The sequence below is a fragment of the Venturia canescens genome, chromosome 11 (genome assembly GCF_019457755.1).
Source record: "Venturia canescens isolate UGA chromosome 11, ASM1945775v1, whole genome shotgun sequence".
In the NCBI taxonomy this organism is placed as follows: Eukaryota; Metazoa; Arthropoda; class Insecta; order Hymenoptera; family Ichneumonidae; genus Venturia; species Venturia canescens.
In genome coordinates, this window is record NC_057431.1 from 14,458,227 (window position 1) to 14,481,292 (window position 23,066).

General features: G+C 34.2%; 1 protein-coding gene across 5 annotated transcripts in view; it reads right to left on the minus strand.

Annotated features, from left to right (window-relative positions):
* LOC122418197 (alpha-tocopherol transfer protein-like) overlaps positions 1–23,066 on the minus strand; it is a 232,972-nt gene that overhangs the window by 145,001 nt on the left and 64,905 nt on the right. For 2 of the 5 annotated variants that reach the window (XM_043432271.1, XM_043432275.1), the window contains exons 1-4: positions 17,370–17,540; positions 15,156–15,285; positions 14,665–15,026; positions 13,539–13,633 (exon numbers count right to left, since the gene is read on the minus strand). In XM_043432271.1, the coding sequence (XP_043288206.1) occupies positions 13,539–13,633; positions 14,665–15,026; positions 15,156–15,229 (531 nt within the window). In that variant the 5' untranslated portion in view covers positions 15,230–15,285; positions 17,370–17,540. Of the gene's footprint in view, positions 1–13,538; positions 13,634–14,664; positions 15,027–15,155; positions 15,286–15,330; positions 15,546–16,603; positions 16,682–17,369; positions 17,541–23,066 lie in introns of those variants that run through there. The other 3 variants (XM_043432272.1, XM_043432274.1, XM_043432273.1) reach the window with 3 other exon arrangements.

A 23,066-nucleotide genomic window follows, 5' to 3' on the forward strand; every position in this document is an offset into this window, starting at 1 on the left:
CAAATTTTTGCTGGACGCTAAAGAAACGAAGAAGCTGTAAAAAAACTAGAGACAAGTACATTTATGCCCTCTGGGAAGTCATCTGTAAAATCATGGAAATCAATGGTCGTAAGACTTTAAATCCAAGAAACAAAACGTTGTTAAATAAATGCAGAAGTTGCCGAGTACATCGCACTACGAACAAAAGAATTACAAAAGAAGAAAAATAGGACACAACAAATTACAACCACAAAGAATACAAAGACAAAACATTACAAAAACAAATTGCGACTAAAATAAATTAAGATCATAAAAATTTTAAATAAATTACCCACGGAAAAAAATTATATACCAAAAAATTGAAACAAAAAAAATTTGGCCGTTGTACTTGGCGTTTTTTTTCTAGCTAATATTATCTAATTTACCTGTATCTTATACTCACAAATTCGAAAGTCGAGTAAAACGCCAAGTACAACGGCCAAATTTTTTTTGTTTCAATTTTTTGGTATATAATTTTGTTCCGTGGGTAATTTATTTAAAATTTTTATGATCTTAATTTATTTTAGTCGCAATTTGTTTTTGTAATGTTTTGTCTTTGTATTCTTTGTGGTTGTAATTTGTTGTGTCCTATTTTTCTTCTTTTGTAATTCTTTTGTTCGTAGTGCGATGTACTCGGCAACTTCTGCATTTATTTAACAACGTTTTGTTTCTTGGATTTAAAGTCTTACGACCATTGATTTCCATGATTTTACAGATGACTTCCCAGAGGGCATAAATGTACTTGTCTCTAGTTTTTTTACAGCATTCGTGCTGTGTTGCAGGTTTATTTGACGACTTTTTGTGTACTCGAAATCTGAAATTTTATGGGATACATTGAAAAATTGAAATAATGATCATAAAATTGAAACATCTGATCACCCAATAAAGCAGTTTATATATTCACCTACACCCATCTCTCTCTATATATTTATTTTGACATGCTGAAGCCGAATTCCAAAATACCGTGAAAATAGGTGAAAATTGCGAAAAATGGTCGTTGAGCAAAATTTTGTTGACCTAAATCTAGAATGTTTCTCGTGTTTTTCGAAAGTTCTGATAAACAAGGTTTCAGACAATATTTCGGATTTTTCGATTCTCACAAGTGACCCATGAATCTCATTGTCAGTATCCACTTATATATTTGAAGCCCCTGGCTCAAGGAATGTCTTGGTATGAATCAGTTGAGATTTCACACAATCTGGACAAGCGATGAGAATTTTTATTATGAGGTCCAAAAGCTTGGAATATTTCCATGAGGCACCCGAGACTTTGTAAAACCATGTTGACCAATTGATTTTGTTCTTCCGAACAGATGTACCAATATTGCGATCGTAGAAAATCACTCCGTATCGGTTTGAAGTTAAAAGTATTATTAGGAAATTGTGCACCCTTTCCACTGCAAAATCTATCGACATCAAAAAATCGAATTGAAACTTGAATATTACTTCAGAAATCAATTGACTGTAGAATTTTAATTAAAATTGAACATGACGCTAAACGAGTTTATCAGTTGTGCAGTTTATATTCTGTTTTAGGATGTTTTATCAAAAGGTAATGATTAAAAATGATGAATACAACGTTTTTATCACTCCTTCTTTCGGATTAACAAAATGTTTGCCGGTTCGTTTGCCTGTTTTGCTTTTGAACCAGGCAAATTTCCGGGTCCCTTCCTATTATTGTACCGCGAAACAAGACTCTGCAAGACCGGAAACGAAAAAAAAAACACGCATTAGTTTTGCTATGGCTGAATTTTCAAAAACCCAAGATTTCGCGGTGTCGAGGACGAAATGAACGGTGGTGTGAAAATAATATGTCAACTCGAGGAAAATACAAGAAATAATTCCCTGTCCGTCGAGTAAAGCTCGAATGACCGAGGAATGACCTTCCACAAGAAAAGCGAGTATAAAGTGTACGTAACAAGTTCTAATACTTTGGGAATCCATGAGCTTGGTTCGTTACGACAAAGTCTCCAAAACTTCTGTGTGAAATGAAAAATACCACCAAGCGGAACCATCTGACATTGCTCTGACTCGATAGCATACCATGAATAAATGACGAATGAGAAATAGTGAAGCTGCGACAAGCCTCTTCCACATTTATCAGCACTGGGGATCAAGGGACGCGGTAGCGGCTCGTATTGTTACAAGATTCTGCAATCGAAAACATGCAATTACTGTTTTACTTTGGAAAAACGTTTATCAGAAAATCTTTTAATCATAAATGACATTTCAAATGATTTGATACCATACAATAGTCGTAAGACTTTTAAAAGTTCTCTTTAAATTCAAGTCAATAATGAACATTTTTCTGCTTACTTGACAACCATAAACTACACGGCAGAACACACAGCACAGGCATTATTAACATTTTTTTATAGAAGTATCCAAAAGTCTGAGAATTTCAAAACCATTGTCACCAGCTTGTACGTATGCAATTACAATCGCAAGATCTCTATCATCATTTTCTTTTCAGACCACCAGAAATTTTCTCAATGCGTCGAGCCCTTGACTAGAATTAAACTTTCTTAGTGTTTTTCCATACAATGGGTTTGCTTCTTCGGTAGATATTTTTGTAGTCCTTGATCTTATTCGTCACTCCTATCTTGGGTTATTTTATTTATATTTTTCAATGGAATCTATCCAATTTTTGATAAAATAGCATAATGAAAATGATAATGATCATCTACAAATCTGATAATATTCAATTTTGGAGAGCTGATGAAAATTGTCGCCATGACAAAGATGCAGAGGCATGGATTTATTTATTTATTTAAATCTCCTTTAAAATGTAAAAGGATATTTAAAAACCAATTTCTCGTGAATTATTGAATAAAATGTTTTCCATATGATATAACAAATGAAACGAAAATGGAATGTGTAGGGAATTGAAATCTGAGTATATAATCAAACAAATATCGTAGACGAATATAAATTCTTCATTTGTTATTAAATAAAATGTTTTCCATGAGAATTGAATAAAGAATCAAAAATGTAATGTGTTAAATTGAATTATTGTAAAAATAGATATATTCAACAAATATACCCATCTATAATATTCAATTCAATTCTACACATTTCCGTTTGGATTCAATATTTATATCATACACAATACATTTTATTTGAAAATTTATTCCGAACTAGGGTGCATTCCGTGCGATTAAGCGTGTGAATAGTTTTCTTGTAGCGCTGCAGCGCTACTTTTATTGCAACAGCGTCTTCAAGCCCACCAATCTTGAAGCAGTTCAATAAGAATAAACAGGAGTACAGGGGGATGGCTCCATAGTTTTCGATGTCCAGGTATATTTCTCAAGAGTTTTTGATGTCTAGGTATATTTCTCTACGGCTTTCGATGGCGAGGTCAACGGCTCCATAGTTTTCGATATTTAGGTCGCTGTAGTTTATGGGGTCGAGAACAATCTCTCAATGATTACCATGTTAACACTGTTATTGTCATTGTTTTTCGATGTTTGAGAGGACGTTTCCATGTTTCATTATCTTTTTCATCTCGTATCATGTTTCATTAGGTTCCAGTATCTAGATTGACAGTTTCATGTTTATCAGTGTCCGGTGATATTTATTCACGATATTCTGGGTTCTTGAAATCTCCCCTGTTATTGAAGACCATGGAGTCTTCGATCAGGATATCGATAACCATGATGAAATATATCCAGACATCGCAAACCATTGAGTCATCGACCTCGACATCGAAAGCTACGGGGAAAATACCTAGACATCAAAAACTGTGGAGCCGTCGACCTGGACATCGAAAACTATAGAGCTATCGACCCAAACTTTGAAAACCATGGATCCATCAACCTAGACATCGCAAACCGTAGAGAAACATAGCTAGACATGGAAAATTATGGAACTGTCGACCGGGATAGCGAAAACTATGGAGAACTATACCTGGACATGAAAAACCATGGAGAAATATGCCTAGGCATCGAAAAACATGGAGAAGTATACCTAGACATTAAAAACTATAGCGCCGACGACCTGGATAACGGAAACAGTGGAAAAAAATATACCTAGACATTGAAAACCATGAAGAAATATATCTGGACATCGAAAACTATGGAGGCGCCGACTTAAATCTCGAAAACCTTGCAGTCGTCGACCTAGATATCGAAAACTATGGAGCCGTCGATCTGGACATCAAAAACCATGGAACCGTCGACCTAGACATAAAAAACCATGGAGCCTTCGACCTAGACATCGAAAACCATAGAGCTGTCGACCTAGACATCAAAAGCCGTTAAGAAATATACCTAGGGTCGAAATCTATGAAGCCGTCGATGTGAATGGCAACGACTATCATGAATCATACCTAGACATCGAAAACCATGAAGAAATATACCTAGACATCGAAAACTATGGAGAAATATACGTAGACATCGAAGACTATGGACAAATATACCTGGACATCGAAAACCATGAGGAAATATACCTAGACATCGGAAACTACGGACCCATCGACCTAGACATCGAAATTCTTGGAGCCGTCGACCTAGACATTGAGAATCGTGGAGAAATATACTTAGACATCGAAAACCATGGAGAAATATACCTAGACTTCGAAAATCTGGGAGAAATCTATCTAGACATCGAAAACCATGGAGCTGTCGACCTAGACTTCGAAAACCTGGGAGAAATCTATCTAGACATCGAAAACCATGGAGCCGTCGACCTAGAAATCGAAAACTATCAAGCCACCTACGAGAGATGGATTTTGCTTGTGCCCTTGGTGAAAAGGGGTCGAGATCGTTTCTCTACTGCGTATGCACCGACACATCATTCTAACCTCGTACGATGACGCGCGTAATTATTTTTTTCCTGCAAGTTTTGCTCATACAAAAAATAAAGAATGTACGAATGTACATTTGGCGCATTCTTCACTTAAATTCACTCCAATGCTTATCATCAACGATAAACACGAGTAAAAAAAAGCCCAATCCAACGATTTACTCGATAGCATCATACCTACTAAAAGAACATTAAACGATAGCATCACACCGACTAAAAGAACATTAAAAAAAAGATTCGGCCACAATACGTGACTCAGATTTCTTGGTAAAACGAACATGTGGTATCCTTTAATCTCTGAATGATTCGATAACATTTCGTGAAATTGACAGCTTAAATTTTGAATACAACGGGGAACTGTCACTTTCAAAATTTTTGAAGCATGAACAGATTCATGGAAATATATAGGTATACAATTTGTATTATGACACCAGAAAAAAATATATAGATATATAAAATGTATTATGGCACCAGATTTGTCACTAAAGAAAAAACAAATAAACATCAAAAATGTGTGCGAAAAAATGCAACATTTTTTGATGAAATTAAAAAATAAATAATTAATATCTTTTCAATGCGTTAAGCTACAGAGTTCGTAGAGGTCGCGATCGAAAGATAAAAAAAAATAAAAAATACGTCATCTTGCAGGATTCATTGAAACACTATAATTATTAAATCATTAAAGAAATAAATTTCGAAAGTTATCGAAAACAACTGGAAAACATCCTCGCTCCTGTAAAGACTCTCTGGAAGCGACTCGTCATACATAAATGTACTTGTCTCAGAGTCGCTACCGCGACTCTAGACAACAGAAGATAGAAAGAGAAAGTGAAATCTGCTGCGTTGGTCGTTCGAAGAGAAAAGGATCTGTTACAAGAGAAGGACGGTTTAAGATCGATGAAGATTTTTCTCGTCTCATATAACTTGCAGAAAATGAAAAACAAAATCACTTAAGCAGAATTCAAACCAAAGAACAATCATGCCTGCGATAGTTTTATATTCAAGTTTTTTATACAATTTTCCCCAGTTTCTAGTTTATTGAATACAGAAAATATAGAACTTTTTTTTGTGTACAGTTTAAGATTAAACATGCATGTTTAAAATATTTAAAAACTATTTTTTGACGTTTTTTGCTATTTTTTGATAATTTTCACGATCTTCGACGGAAGTATGCATGCTCGGGATTACTAGTAGCCACCGGATTCGGATTGAGTTGCTCGCAATTTGTAAAGAACAATTTTAGCCAGTTTTTTCCATGGAAGCAAAATTTTGGAGACGTACGAGTTAAATAGACGCCCGGTTTCGGTTTCAGCGCATCAAAATACAAAAAGAGCGTATTCGATCTAGATCAATTATAAGTTTCTTCCTATACGCATCATAGCGATTTTGACCCATTTTTAACGATGTTTGCAGTTTACTCAAAATTTTGCTGGTATATCAGCCAATCTGACTCCGGATTCAGATTTTGCGCATCAAATTACATAAAAAACATCTCCAATGAAGGTCGAAGACAACTTTTATCATGTTTATAACAGCGATTTTCCGCAAGTTTTGCGGTTTTTTGGAATTTACTCAAAATTTTAGCAGTGTATCAGTCGATCTAACACCAGATTCAGATTTAGCGCATCAAATTACATGAAAAATATCCCCGAATAAGTTCAAAGACAACTTTTATCGTGCTTTTAGCAGCGGCTTTCCGCTCAGTTTTTCGGAATTTACTTAAAATTTTGGAGATATATTGGCCAATCTTACCCCGAATTCGGATTCAGCACATTTTTTTATTGAACAAATTTCCAAAATCATAGGTGTTCTAAAGGTTTTTGGGTCGCTGATTACGATTCTGGCGTTAGAATTCCAAAGTGGACGTGGGGAAAACTAGTTCCTTTTTTTAAAATTTTATAGAATTCTGATTGATTTTATCAAAAGAAAAATAATCCCTCCTATTTTTACGATCAACCGATTTTACTTTCAAACACGTAACTTTTCATAGCATTGCGTACCTAGCGGTAGGAAACAATTTTTCTGCCATTTTTCATATGCACTACAGCTAGCACCTAGTGCTCGGGAGACGAATTTTGCTTGGAAGTTTGTTTCTAAACAACAAATGTAATATTTAAAAAAAAATTATAAATAATAATTTTTTTTTTCAAAATTCAACTTTTGAAAATTTTAACATTTTTTTAGAAAATTCTAGCCAAAAATTCTGTCAAAAAATCTGAAAAAAATATATGTTATAGTGCTTGATATGAGGTATAAAAAAAATTCAAGGGAATCCCACGCTCCGTTCAAGAACAGCTCAATTTATTCGAAAAAAAACGAGTTTTTGCGATTTCAATTATGTATAAACTAATAATAAATAAACAAATATATATATTTTTCCATAAGTATCTTATAGCTTGAACCTTCAAGTTACTAGAAACAACTTAGAAGTATAAAGATATTGCAAAATACAACCACAATAATAAAAAAAAACTGCAGGAAACAGGATGTACATATATGTACCACTGCCCCTCAAAGGGTTAAAGAACCAAATTCTGAAAATTTTCGAAAACAATTGGAAACGCTCCGGTAAAGAATCTCTGGCAGCAACTCGTCATAGTCGCTGCCGCGTCTCTAGATACACGAATTAAAAGGCTTTTAGTAAATGAAATGGAGGGGTGGGGATCAAATGTTGGAATGACTAAAATTTCGAGCAGCTAAAATCTCGAGTTTATAAACTTTGAATAATAATATGGAGACAGATAGATTCAACTAGAGCTTTGAATGCCGAAAATAAATAAAACAGAAACTGCAAGGTTCGAAGCACGTTTACATCGAAAATAGAATTTAACAATCGCCCATAGGACGATGACTAAAATATCGATTTTTCGAAAATTCGACTATCACTTTTTCGATTCATAAATTACTACAGTCAACGATACTGTGAAAATTCACAATTTTGAAAATATAATAACTATATTATATAATAAAATATAATATGAAACACCAAAAAGTCGAATGGTCAAAATAGCGAAACGTTAGAAAGTCGATCGATCAAAATAAAGAAATGCAGCGGAGCTCGGGTGGGGATCAAATGTTGGAATGGCTAAAATTTCGAACAGCTAAAATCTCGAGTTTGTAAACTTCGAATGATAATATGGAGACAGGTAGATTCGATTAGAGCTTTGAATGCCGAAAATAAATAAAGCAGAAACTGCAAGGTTCGAAGCACGTTTACATCGAAAATAGAATGTAACAATCGCCCACAGGACGATGACTAAAATATCGATTTTTCGAAAATTCGACTATCACTCTTTCGATTCATAAATTACTATGGTCAGTGATACTGTGAAAATTTACAATTTTGAAAATATAATAACGAAAGATCAAATATTACTGAGGTTGAAATACTGAAACACCAAAAAGTCGAACAGTCAAAATAGCGAAACGTTAGAAAGTCGATCGATCAAAATCAAGAAATGCAGTGGAGCTCCAAATACACGCGTCTCACTCACTCACTTACTCAGACCGGTGATCTCCAATTTTAAACATCGCCATTTTAACTTTCGCCTTTTCGAGCCATCGCTATTCCGCATATCTAAGTTTAATAGGCTCGAAAAATTCACTTTCGATTTTTTGCTACTCTATATTCTGGTCTGTCTGTAAAGCAATTACTCTCCAATTTGAATTCGAAAATATGAACTTTTGACATTCGGATGGTCTGTTTAAATTGCATTCGAAATGAAAACTTTCGAAATATATATTTTCGAGTAAATGCGAATTCAAAGAAGAAATTTTTCATTAAACACGCAATCTGCTGAATAGTCGATCGCGGGAATAAGAATTTCGAATTACTTATTTTTCTCCAAACTGATATCAGAACTTTAAAAACTTCGAAATATCGACCGTTCTACAACTCAGTTATTCGACGTATTGAGCCCCACCCGCGGAGCTCCAAATACACGCGTCTCACTCACTCACTTACTCAGACCGGTGATCTCCAATTTTAAACATCGCCATTTTGACTTTCGCCTTTTCGAGCTATCGCTATTCCGCATATCTAAGTTTTATAGGCTCGAAAAATTCACTTTCGATCTTTTGCTACTCTATATTCTGGTCTGTCTGTAAAACAATTACTCTCCATTTTGAATTCGAAAATATGAACTTTTGACATTCGGATGGTCTGTTAAAATTGCATTCGAAATGAAAACTATTGAAATATATATTTTCGGGTAAATATGAATTCAAAGAAGGAATTATTGATTAAACGCGCAATCTGCTGAATAGTCGATCGGGAATAAGAATTTCGAATAACTTATTTTTCTCCAAACTGATATCACAACTTTTAAAATTTCGAAATATCGACCGTTCTACAATTCAGTTACTCGACATATTGAACCCCACCCGAGCTCCAAATACACGCGTCTCACTCACTCATTTACTCAGACCGATGATCTCCAATTTTAAACATCGCCATTTTGACTTTCGCCTTTTCGAGCCATCGCTATTCTGCATATCCAAGTTTTATAGGCTCGAAAAATTCACTTTCGATTTTTTGCTACTCTATATTCTGATCTGTCTGTAAAACAATTACTGTCCATTTTTAATTCGAAAATATGAACTTTTGACATTCGGATGGTCTGTTAAAATTACATTCGAAATGAAAACTATCCAAATATATATTTTCGGGTAAATATGAATTCAAAGAAGGAATTTTTGATTAAACGCGCAATCTGCTGAATAGTTGATCGGAAATAAGAATTTCGAATAACTTATTTTTCTTCAAACTGATATCACATCTTTTAAAATTTCGAAATATCGACCGTTCTACAATTCAGTTATTCGACATATGGAACTCCACCCAAATGGAGATATATATATTGAATAGTTTTATAGAGAATAGAAAAAATTATCTAATAGTTATTCACTTGTACCACAATAAATGCACAAAATTAAGCTAGCAGTAAATGATTTATGAGTATTTTAAGATAAGTGTAGAACGTCATATCTGGATATATACTAAAGCTATCAGTATATGTAAAGATTTTCTGTTTGATAAATTTTCTAATCTTGTTTTATTTTCAGGTAAAATGAAAACTTATTCGACGATAAGATATAGAAAAATGTACAAAAAACATATTTTTTATTAAAATAAAATGAATATAGGAAGCTGCATAATTTCCAATTACATATTATTGCAGAGCACTGAAAAATGAGTAAATTTACTATTCAAACTTTTGCCGTATTTATTTTAGTTTCAAAGATAGCAAAAAACGAGAAATCCACCGATTTTTAGGAATTAATTTTATCCCTTAAATATGCGAGTGGGCAACTAATTTTTTGTGAGGGTTTATACTTTGATGTAAACTACAAAATGTAATTTTTTCGTCCCAGGTTGTGGGAGTACAGTAAAGTTACCTCTCTTATAAGAACACTGTCCATCATATGTAGAAAACACAAGCGAAAATTGGTCAAGAGAAGTGTGACCGTTCCAGAGAAAAATTACCTTAAAGAAATTCACCTATCAGCTGATCGCAGTGAATAACTCCCGACTTTTTGCCCTGCGAGCAGTCGCGAGTTGAAAATAAAAATTAAATTATTGCATATTCGACTCTTATCAAAATATAATTAGCGTTTCCTGGTTCTTGAATATATATTAAATATTTTCAATTTTAATATTTTTAATTTCAATTAATTGAATCACGGATTCTTTCGGATATCACAGTTTTTACTATTCATCAAACTAAAAATCTATTTTCGATTTTGAAAATATAGAAAAACAAACTACTCTTTATAGTGAGAAAATTGAATACTCGCTATTTTTTTTCGTATTTACCAATCTGACGTAAACCCAAGACACTTAAGCTGTGTCATAATCTTGCGAGTGGTACGATTTGTTTGAGAGTTCAATTCGCCTTGGCACTATTACGTAATTCTAGACAGCCTCTCAATGGACATGGAGAGGGTTCCGTCTCACGATATGGCTCATGTAAGAAATTTTCATCGTAATATTTCTCCTATTACGTGAACAGATTTTATTCCATTTTCATTCGACCTTATGATTCTTTTTCCTATATTTTTCTTTATCACAATGATTATTTATTCCCACCTCTGGACGTGTATGTTAAGTGAGTTCAACTTTAGATAAATATTATCGATCTTTTTTCGACTTTTACGTGCGATATTTCGATCTATTGCGCAACTTGGAAATCAGTCAATAGCATTTTTAAAAAAGAAGAAAAACCGCGATCACAAGAAATTACACAAACGACCGACCTGATTTGGAAATAAAAAATTTTTTTCAATAATGTCGCAGTACTACTTCTCTATTCTGCATCTCTCTATTCGTAAATAACTCTATGAGTAATTTCTCTACTCCGAAATAAGTTTATTCTTAAATATCACTATGTTTCATCAACTCTGAGAGTAAATATATTTAATTTTTAGTTTTGCCTCAACTCTATTCTTCATTACTCGGTTCTTAAATAAATCTATGAGATGAAATCTGCAGTCTGATAAATCTGTAACCTAAATATCTTTATTTGTAAATAACTTTGTGGCTAATTATCTCTGTTCTCGCAAATATTAATCTTTAAAATGCATGCTCAAAAATAACTCTGCTCCAAAATATTTCAATTTGGGAATATTTCTACTCCAAAATATATCGTATCAATATCACGTCTGATCCAACACATCTCTGTTCCAAAATATCGCTTTTCTGCCATTTTGCTTCCTCATAGAGAAAGCTGTGTGATGATGAACATTTTTTTTCCAATTTTCAATATCAATGTGCCCAAAATGTCCCAAAACATCGAAAAATCATATCTAGAAAAAATATGTCCGGATGCGCTCGCGCGCGCGTATGCGTGTTTGTGTGTGTGTTATGGCACTGCAAAATTAAAACGATTATAACTCGGAAACGGTTTGAGATACAGGGCTACCGTTTTGCACAGATGTTAATCTATATAAGCTTTTTATTTTCTGATAATTTTGTCAAAATTTGTAAAAAATTACGAATCCTACGACGTTTTAAAATTTTCATAAAAAGTGTGTCGACGCTCTAACTTTCGAAAATTTTAAGATTTATTAATAATTTTTTTTTTTATAAATAGACTATCATAATAGAAAGGTTGGTATTGAATTTGGAGAATATCGGTTGAGCGGTTTAAATTTTATGATTTTTTGATTTTAACGAAAATATGAGTTTTTCAAAGAATCGTCTAACCACTTCACTTTTTGAAAATTTTGTAAGATATTGTGAATGCGTCTATACTTCCTCTATACTTTTTAGCAAAGTTATCGGAATTATTTAATTTCAGTGTAAATAGAAAAACGATAAAAATTGAAAGTTGCAAACTGTTTTTTCTAATAGCTCGTCATTCAGTTTTTTTTTATGGATTTAAACAAAGAGATAAATTAAAGTTCGTAAAAGAAGGTAGAGAAAATACATTATTTCCTTGTACACAAAAAAATGCTGCAAATTGAAATTTGTATATTGTATCAAGATGCATGATGCTCAAGATGCACGATGCACAAAGCTGCCTCTATGAAGAAGAGCCAAAATAAAAAATATAGCACCTCATAGAGTAAGCTTTGAGCATCGTGCATCTTGACCATCTTGAGGAAGCAATTTGCAAATTTCAATTTGCAGCATTTTTATTCTATGATAGATCTCTATGCGTACGAAGATAATTGAAAAACAAAGTGCTCTATATTATGATAAATTGTCCACAGTCGATATAAGAAAATGTCTATAAATTTTGATGATCAGAACTCGGAAAACTGCCGTGTTAGGATATCGTACTGATACATTAATAATATTTTAGGGCAATATGGAATACCTACCATGCCGCTATTAGTACGAGAGAGATAACCGTTTCTTCATTATCAAAATCACTTATGGAAAAATAATATTTAAAAAAGTTTTACAGCGACATTTCCGAAGTTCCCCAAGCAGATAAAGAGAGAGACAGAGAAAGAGAGAGAGAGAGAGAGAGAGAGAGAGAGAGAGAGAGAGAGAGAGAGGACGAATAAAAATATCCTAACATGTCAATTTTCCGAGTTCTGATCATCAAAATTTATAGACATTTCATTTTATCGACCGTGGACAATTTATCATAATATAGAGCACTTTATTTTTCAATTATAAAAAGTATGAATAGAGATCTGCCAGAGTATAAAAATGGTGGAAAGGAGATATTTTGGAACAGAGATGTGTCAGAATTGAGATCTGCCGTCTTAGAAATATATAAAGTTAGAGATATTTCGCCATAGAGAATCTCTTCAATTTATTAAGCATGGAGATGTGTTGGATCAAACATGATATTGATACGACATATTTTGGAGTAGAAATGTTCCCGAATTGAAATATTTTGAAGCAGAGTTATATTTGAGCATGCATTTTAAAGATTAAGATTTGCGAGAACAGAGATAATTAGCCACAAAGTTATTTACGAATAAAGATATTTAGGTTACAGATTTATCAGACTGCAGATTTTCTCTCATAGATTTATTTAAGAACCGAGTAATGAAGAATAGAGTTGAGGCAAAACTAATAATTAAATATATTTACTCGTAGAGTTGATGAAACATTATGATATTTTAGAATAAAGTTATTTCGGAGTAAAGAAATTATTCATAGAGTTATTTACGAATAAAGAGATGCAGAATAGAAAAGTACATAATACTGTCCGTTTATTCTGTCATTGAATTGAGATAATCTCATCCATATCGACTTACCAATCGGTGGGCACGGTTCACGTTGAAATTTCGTGCTCTCAAAAATCGTATAAGGAATGCATCGTCCACTCTATGCGGAGTGCACTCACCTCTTTCTGTATGGAAAAAAAAGTGAACGATTCATTGTGATACAACTATGAATTGGGCACTTCAATTATGATTATCATTGAAGCGAATAAATTATCTCGGCGAGCCTCGGGCCAGCAGACAACAGACATAGCTGCCAATGTAGTTGTCCAGAGACTCTACCGAGTCTCTTAATCATCATTAATGTCTAATCAAAACTACTACAGTACACAATGTAAAATCGTTAGAGGACCGAAAAATGTAGTCATCACATCATTGATATTTAAACCAATTGGTGAATTATTTATCTTTTCAATGATTGGAAAAACTAAGAAATTATTAAACCGATTATTTTGTCCACCTGAATTCGATATCGATTGGAGCTTGGTATTAAACTTCACGTGGTACCAGCAGGGCGAAATTATATCGACAATATTTTCGCAAACTTTTCTACTCTTGCTAGGTAACAAAAGAAAATTTCTTAATAGCCTTTAACCTATCTAAATATCAAGAACTTCATTTTTTTTCAAAAATTACCTATAAAATTTCGTCCTGCCAGTGAAACGTGATGTTATATCCCATGAACTTGTAAGTTGGTTTGGTATTTCCCTACAAGCTTTTCTGCCGGGCGACATGTGCTCGTAGACTTCAAATCTCTCGTATTGTACGCTTGCGATTTTGATCCGTTGAACTTCACGCACCTGTTGCTGAGTAACAAAGCTATCGGGAAATATCTTACAACTCTCAAGCTCTTAACAAATTCTAATTGATAATTTCAGCTCTAGAAGCGAGCACTACCTTTACCATACCTCCTAATAGAATCAATGAATCATTGGCATCAACGCCATGTTCCATGATTGATAATGTTATAAAACAAAATTTCCCAAATAACTGCAATCGTTCTCTGTAGTTTCAACTATAATGAAGACGTGATCGACCCGACGTGTTTGATTTCAGCATTAATTCTAATTACATAATAAACAAATCTAAACAATCCTTTTTGTTTCTGCTGTTTAACAAATCTTAGATATAAATAGTTGCATAAATGGTTAATAATTACCATATATCATATCTCTTAATTCTTGAAGTGTTTGACATTTGATCTCGTCAGTTTCACCGAGTTCGTGCCGTGCATACTCTATCACCTCAAGTGAAGAAGGTTCATCAAGATCCAAGTCGAGTTCTTCATCCTCATCATAGTTCACTTGACTATCTTCCTTCACTGTCTCATCATAATTTTTCTCAATATTTTCTAGAATTCCATCCTCATCGCTATCATTGGTCTCCAAAAAAATACTCGACAAACGATCGCCACGATCTTTCACTCGGGGTATCGGATTCTCAACTACATTTTCGTCCCATTTTTTTATCTTGTTACTATCGATGAGCAAAGACTCAAAATCACTTGTCACATCCTTCAGACTGGAATAACATTTTTTTCCAAAATAAATATTCAACCAGTTAGTCATCGTGGTGCGCAATTTTCCAAATTACAGCTGGATTTACTTTGTTTTTAGGCAAACTTTTTCTTGGAAGCAACTGAATATTTACCTGTCCTTTATGGTTTTTTTGTCGACGACATTATCATCTGTGTTCAAATTGCCTTTGGCTTCGATTCCAGACATTATTCAAACTTTTTGTCTGTCATCAATAACTTTGATTCGTTAAATAATGGCTGTCACTGAAAATTGTATAGTCCAAGTTAAAAAATTAAAACAATGCTTACGTGGAGTATGCTTATACTTCATCGAAAAGATCGCTCAACGGTGCTGTCACCATGCACTGCAGTATGTGTACTTTTTTCTCAGTAATTTTTTTTTTTTTAGTATTACTCAATCGTTTAAACTTTCATTCACGACGTAAATGAATTCATGCATCGTGTCGCGAGAAAACTGAACAAAATGATTATATCCATGACTTCGAGAGGAGCGGAAAAAATGAAAAAATCCAATGCCTTGTCGATTTATGCTAAACGGCATAGTACATGCGCATAAATTGCATCCACTATGGCGGATTGAGGCGCAGAAAAAAAAAATTGTTTCTGTACGTCAGTGCAAAAAAAATGAGTTTCTTGTCGAGATAAAAAATAACTTGTATAGAAAAAATGAATATCCACGAGGACGGAATGTTAAACATTTTCGGAAGCCGTTTTTTACATGGAATAATCAAGCATTACATCCCAAACAATGCAAGTTGTTTTAAAATGTTGAGGCTTGGAATTATAATTTAAATGTGTTCCATCAATTTGATCATTATGAAAACAAACAAAAAATTATATTATCATCGCTATTTCTACCTCTATCGTTGTTATCATCGCTATTTTTCAATTGCCATTGAAAAAACAATTCATGACAAATTCTCGAATATTTGTTTTGCCCCCATAATAAACAAAGAGAAATGTACGAAACGCGAAAATGGAAGAGACAAATAGTTCCCAATGGATATTGAATGTAACTATGATAATATGTTGTGAAATATTGGCCAATTAGATTAATTTAATGACTCTAGAAAAAGGAATTTCTAGAAATGCCTTCCGACATTCCTTTTTTCAAGAAATGTAGAATGATTACGCTAAGCGAAAAAATATTGCAAGTGTTGAATTTTCGAATAGTAATGGAATAACAAAGCTTGGGAGAACATTTGGAGATAAGAAATGGATTTTTTAGATTCTTCAAGCCTGGGAAACACGATTACGAGTATTTGGGATCATCGGACCGGATGTGCAACGAACGTTGATCCTTCTCCCCCTCTCCCCTACTACCAAGAATTTAATTGAAAACTGCGTGACATGTTCAAGTTTGTCCATAATTAACATTACTATCGATATTTTGTAAAATAAATTAATTCCTTTCCAAATAGATTATCATCTTGTTTATAAATCGGGTCATATAGATCAGACTACAATTATATATAAATAGCTTGTTTTATTTATCCCATGGTTCCAGAGAAGCGTGCTTATTGAGGAAAATCATGCAAGTGGCGACACCGTGACATATTACCGAACACTCCACGAATCATTGCGAAATTTGGTCACGGTCATTCTGTTGCATATCCGCGAGGATATCCCCGTACTTTCACTGGCGAGAAATAGGGTAAGTGAAAAAGAAAAAAAGAGAGAGACGCGATCCGGGGAAGCGGTGTGAATGAGGAATACTGCGCTCACTCGCGAGACCCATCTGCAGTTAATGTTGTTTCTAACGTGACAAATATATTACAAAGCAACCAAATAATTCTTGCGTTAGTGCGTTTTGACATCAAAATTTCCGAATCAATCTAAAATATTTTTTTCATTTTACAAAATAATATGTTTAAACCCAATGATTTTATGATTATTAAAAAATTAGGGTCAAACGCAAACTTTTAGAATTGGAAGAACATATTCAAAGCTATTAAAGATATGTGCGTAGCTACTTTTTTAGACACTCAGCCATTATTCTTAACCGGTCGACTATTTTTTCTAATATTTTCATATAGACGTAGACAACGGTTCAGGTTAACGAAAATTTTATAATGATTAAACATTTTTCAATAAAAAAAAAAACATTCAATTGAATTCAACCCAAACGCTAAGCTAATTTTTTTCAATATTCAACTCAAACAAATGATCGGAGGACTTGTAAGTAATTTCCAAATTATATCATTCTCTTCTGCAGAAGGGAAAGAAGAGCTCTGAATGGCGCATGGGAGCCTATTGAATGATGAAACGAAAAAGAAGGTAAAATAAACATTTTAAACCACCACCTATTTCGGTAACTATTAATTTACCATAAAATTGATCACGGGCTTCTAAGGAATCTAGGGAATTCTATAAATATCGAGAAAAACTAATTTAATTGGTTAAAAATTTTAAAAATCAGAGGAAACTCCTGAAAAATACTTGTTTAATTGCTATGACCGACGCGTAGCGCGTTTCAAGACCGGTGTACCGATCGCGTCGCCGGTCGCACTGACGATGGAGGATATCTTAGTGAGCATAGTGAAAAATCCCCCCCCCCCCTCCCCTAGTTCCATGTCGACCCCACCTTTCGCCATTTTCTAGCGAAACACTAGTAGAACACGCGCTTATACAGCAAATACCCTTCCGCATGTGTTAATAATCCCCAACTGCGTGTGCCCCTCTGAACGTATTCGAGAAAGTTGAAGCTACCATACGCTTCAAATCCCCCCTCTTTTCCTTTCCCCGAAGACCCCGATAACCACGAACGACTATTCACCTTTCCATCGTGCTGAAAGTGAGAATGAATACAAACGTTGATATGGAACCTCTTGGCCACTCTTACCGTGTAAATAAATGCACTCTTTCTCACCGATACTCGATGAAAACTGATGAAAACAGAATGATATTTTTAGCTCCGAAATTTAGATGCCCGTATAATTTGCATTTGAATTCCTATGTTTTCGAAGTAAAACTTCTATAGGCGCGCTGGGCTTGGGGGGTAAACTGGTGAAAATCTTGTTACGGAAGTGTGTAACGGAAGTGCGGTAATTATGTAGTTTGATTACTTTTCCGAAAATCAACGAAAGAAATTTTTTTTTAGCATGGACGGCTTCGATTAGTTACCATTGATGATATTTCGTCGGGGGAGGCTAACATTTTCCATAAAAACCATGTGTTTGAGGTTTTGAAGTTATTGGAAAAATATGATGAAATATGGTATATTTGAATATTTACCGGAAGTGCTGCGAAAAGTGTGAATGCACATGCGCATGTACATTTTAGTTCTCTCTCACGCTCATTGCCATGGGCTCGTGTGATTGGGCGAGGCGAACGATAATTGAGAGAGAGAGATATACGTTGGTAGAGATAGAAATACCTAATACACAGTGTAGGCCCATCGTCCCCACTCTTACATTTAGTCTTGAGCCCTGACTTGGAAGTATTATAAGAGCAAGACAGAGAGAGAGAGTGATGCACACGCACATTTTCTTTCTCTCTTTTTCTCACTGCCAGTTCATGAAATATATGCATCTCAGTAAAGCGTGTGTGAGTTTTGAGTTCAGTAGCTTTAAACGAATAATATGAAAACCAAGCACGAAATAATTAAAATAAGTGATTTTATAAAAAATGATAAATTACAATAATTGTAACACTTTTTTTCTAGAGAAAGTAATCCTCTACGAAAGACCACAAGAATTTCATGTTTTGTATATACATACTCAAGTATACAGCTACTGAATATAATGTTATATATCGAGATCTTTGAATTTCAACACATAAATGACGTGACGGCCGTTGCTGCAGTACGGCACACACCGATAATTCATGACGTATCATTCAACTTGATTGTTTTATACTTGATTTTTTAAAAATCTCAAAATAAAATAGCACTGTTCCTTTGTAAAAAAAAGTCTGAACTTTACGAATCTAGAGGCGCGGTAGCGACTCTGAGACAAGTACATTTATGTATGACGAGTCGCTTCCAGAGAGTCTTTACAGGAGCGAGGATGTTTTCCAGTTGTTTTCGATAACTTTCGAAATTTATTTCTTTAATGATTTAATAATTATAGTGTTTCAATGAATTCTGCAAGTTGACGTATTTTTTATTTTTTTTTATCTTTCGATCGCGACCTCTACGAAGTCTGTAGCTTAACGAATTGAAAAGATATTAATTATTTATTTTTTAATTTCATCAAAAAATGTTGCATTTTTTCGCACACATTTTTGATGTTTATTTGTTTTTTCTTTAGTGACAAATCTGGTGTCATAATACATTTTACATATCTATATATTTTGTTCTGGTGCCATAATATACAAATTGTATACCTATATATTTCCATGAATCTGTTCATGCTTCAAAAATTTTGAAAGTGACAGTTCCTCGTTGTATTCAAAATTTATGCTGTCAATTTCACGAAATGTTATCGAATAATTCGGGGATTAAAGGATATGTGACATACCACATGTTCGTTTTTCCAAGAAATCTGAGTCACGTATTGTGGCCGAATCTTTATTTTAATGTTCTTTTAATAGGTGTGATGCTATCGTTGAATGTTCTTTTAGTAGGTATGATGCTATCAAGTAAATCGTTGGATTGGGCTTTTTTTTACTCGTGCTTATCGTTGATGATAATCATTGGAGTGAATTTAAGTGAAGAATGCGCCAAATGTACGTTCGTACATTCTTTATTTTTTGTATGAGCAAAGCTTGCAGAAAAAAAATAATTACGCGCGTCAACGTACGAGGTTAGAATGATGTGTCGGTGCATACGCAGTAGAGAAACGATCTCAACCCCTTTTCACCAAGGGCACAAGCAAAATCCATCTCTCGTCGATGGCTTGATAGTTTTTGATGTCCAGGTCGATGGCTCCATGGTTTTCGATGCCTAAATAGATTTCGCCCAGGCTTTCGAAGTCTAGGTATATTTCTCCATGGTTTTCTATGTCTAAGTATATTTCTCCACGATTCTCAATGTCTAGGTCGACGGCTCCAAGAATTACGATGTCTAGGTCGATGGGTCCATACTTTCCGATGTCTAGGTATATTTGCCCATAGTCTTCGATGTCTACGTATATTTCTCTATAGTTTTCGATGTCTAGGTATGTTTCATGATAGTTGTTGCCATTCACATCGACGGCTTCATAGATTTCGACCCTAGGTATATTTCTTAACGACTTTATGTCTAGGTCGAGGGCTCTATGGTTTTCGATGTCTAGGTCGGAGGCTCCATGGTTTTTTATGTCTAGGCCGACGGTTCCATGGTTTTTGATATCCAGATCGACGGCTCCATAGTTTTCGATGTCCAAATATATTTCTTCATGGTTTTCGATGTCTAGGTATATTTCTCCGTGGTTTTTCATGTCCAGGTCCATAGTTTTTGCTATCCCGGTCGACGGTTCCATAATTTTCCATTTCTAGCTATGTTTCTCTACGGTTTGCGATGTCTAGGTTGACGGATCCATGGTTTTCGAAGTTTGGGTCGATAGCTCTATAGTTTTCGATGGTCGACGGCTCCACAGTTTTTGATGTCTAGGTATTTTCCCCATAGCTTTCGATGTCGAGGTCGGTGACTCAATGGTTATCGATATTCTGATCGAAGACTCCATGGTATTCAATAACAGGGGAGATTTCAAGAAACTAGAATATCGTGAATAAATATCATCGGACACTGATAACCATGAAAGTGTCAATCTAGATTCTGGAACCTAATAAAACATGATACGAGATGAAAAAGACAATGAAACATGGAAACGTCCTCTCAAACATCGAAAAACAATGACAATAACAGTGTTAACATGGTAATCATTGAGAGATTGTTCTCGACCCCATAAACTATGGCGACCTAAATATCGAAAACTATGGAGCCGTTGACCTTGACATCGAAAGCCGTAGAGAAATATACCTAGACATCAAAAACTCTTGAAAAATATACCTGGACATCAAAAACTATGGAGCCATCCCCCTGTACTCCTGTTTATTCTTATTGAACTGCTTCAAGATTGGTGGGCTTGAAGACGCTGTTGCAATAAAAGTAGCGCTGCAGCGCTACAAGAAAATTGTTCACACGCTTAATCGCACGGAATGCATCCTAGTTCGGAATAAATTTTCAAATAGAATGTATTCGGTATGATATAAATATTGAATCGAAACGGAAATGTATAGAATTGAATTGAATATTGTAGATGGGTATATTTGTTGAATATATCTATTTTTACAATAATTCAATTTAACACATTATATTTTTGATTCTTTATTCAATTCTCATGGAAAACATTTTATTTAATAACAAATAAAGAATTTATATTCGTCTACGATATTTGTTTGATTATATTCTCAGATTTAAATTCCCAACACATTTCATTTTCGTTTCAATTGTTATATCATATGGAAAACATTTTATTCAAAAATTCACGAGAAATTGGTTTTTAAATATTCTTTTAAATTTTAAAGGATTTTCAAATAAATAAATAAATCCATGCCTCTGCATCTTTTTCATGGCGACAATTTTCATCAGCTCTCCAAAATTGAATATTATCAGACTTGTAGATGATCATTATCATTGTCATCATTATGCTATTTTATCAAAAATTGGATAGTTTCCATTGAAAAATATAAATAAAATAACCCAAGATAGGAGTGACGAATAAGATCAAGGACTACAAAAATATCTACCGAAGAAGCAAACGCATTGTATGGAAAAACACTAAGAAAAAAGTTTAATTCTAGTCAAGGGCTTGACGCATTGAGAAAATTTCTGGTGGTCTGAAAAGAAAATGATGATAGAGATCTTGCGATTGTAATTGCATACGTACAGGCTGGTGACAATGGTTTTGAAATTCTCAGACTTTTGGATACTTCTATAAAAAAAATGTTAATAATGCCTGTGCTGTGTGTTCTGCCATGTAGTTTATAGTTGTCAAGTAAGCAGAAAAATGTTCATTATTGACTTGAATTTAAAGAGAACTTTTAAAAGTCTTACGACTATTGTATGGTATCAAATCATTTGAAATGTCATTTATGATTAAAAGATTTTCTGATAAACGTTTTTCCAAAGTAAAACAGTAATTGCATGTTTTCGATTGCAGAATCTTGTAACAATACGAGCCACTACCGCGTCCCTTGATCCCCAGTGCTGATAAATGTGGAAGAGGCTTGTCGGAGCTTCACTATTTCTCATTCGTCATTTATTCATGGTATGCTATCGAGTCAGAGCAGTGCCAGGCACCACGAAGTTGTTCTGTCAATTGGCATCGATGGTTCCGCTTGGTGGTATTTTTCATTTCACACAGAAGTTTTGGAGACTTTGTCGTAACGAACCAAGCTCATGGATTCCCAAAGTATTAGAACTTGTTATGTACACTTTATACTCGCTTTTCTTGTGGTAGGTCATTCCTCTGTCATTCGAGCTTTACTCGACGGATAGGGAATTATTTCTTGTATTTTCCTCGAGTTGACATATGATTCTCACACCACCGTTCATCTCGTCCTCGACACCGCGAAATCTTGGGTTTTGGAAAATTCGGCCACAGCAAAACTAATGCGAGTTTTTTTTTCGATTCCGGTCTTGCAGAGTCTTATTTCGCGGTACAATAGGAAGGGACCCGAAAATTTGCCTGGTTCAAAAGCAAAACAGGCAAACGAACCGGCAAAGATTTTGTTGATCCGAAAGAAGGGGTGATAAAAAATTTTGTATACATCATTTTTATTCATTACCTTTTGATAAAACATCCTAAAACAGAATATAAATTGCAAAACTGATAAACTCGTTTAGCGTCATGTTGAATTTTAAATAAAATTCTACAGTCAATTGATTTCTGAAGTAATATTCAAGTTTCAATTTGATTTTTTGACGTCGATAGATTTTCCAATGGAAAGGGTGCACAATTTCCTAATAATACTTTCAACTTCAAACCGATACGGAGTGATTTTCTACGATCGCAATATTCATACATCTGTTCGGAAGAACAAAATCAATTGGTCAACACGGTTTTACAAAGTCTCGGGTGCCTCATGGAAATATTCCA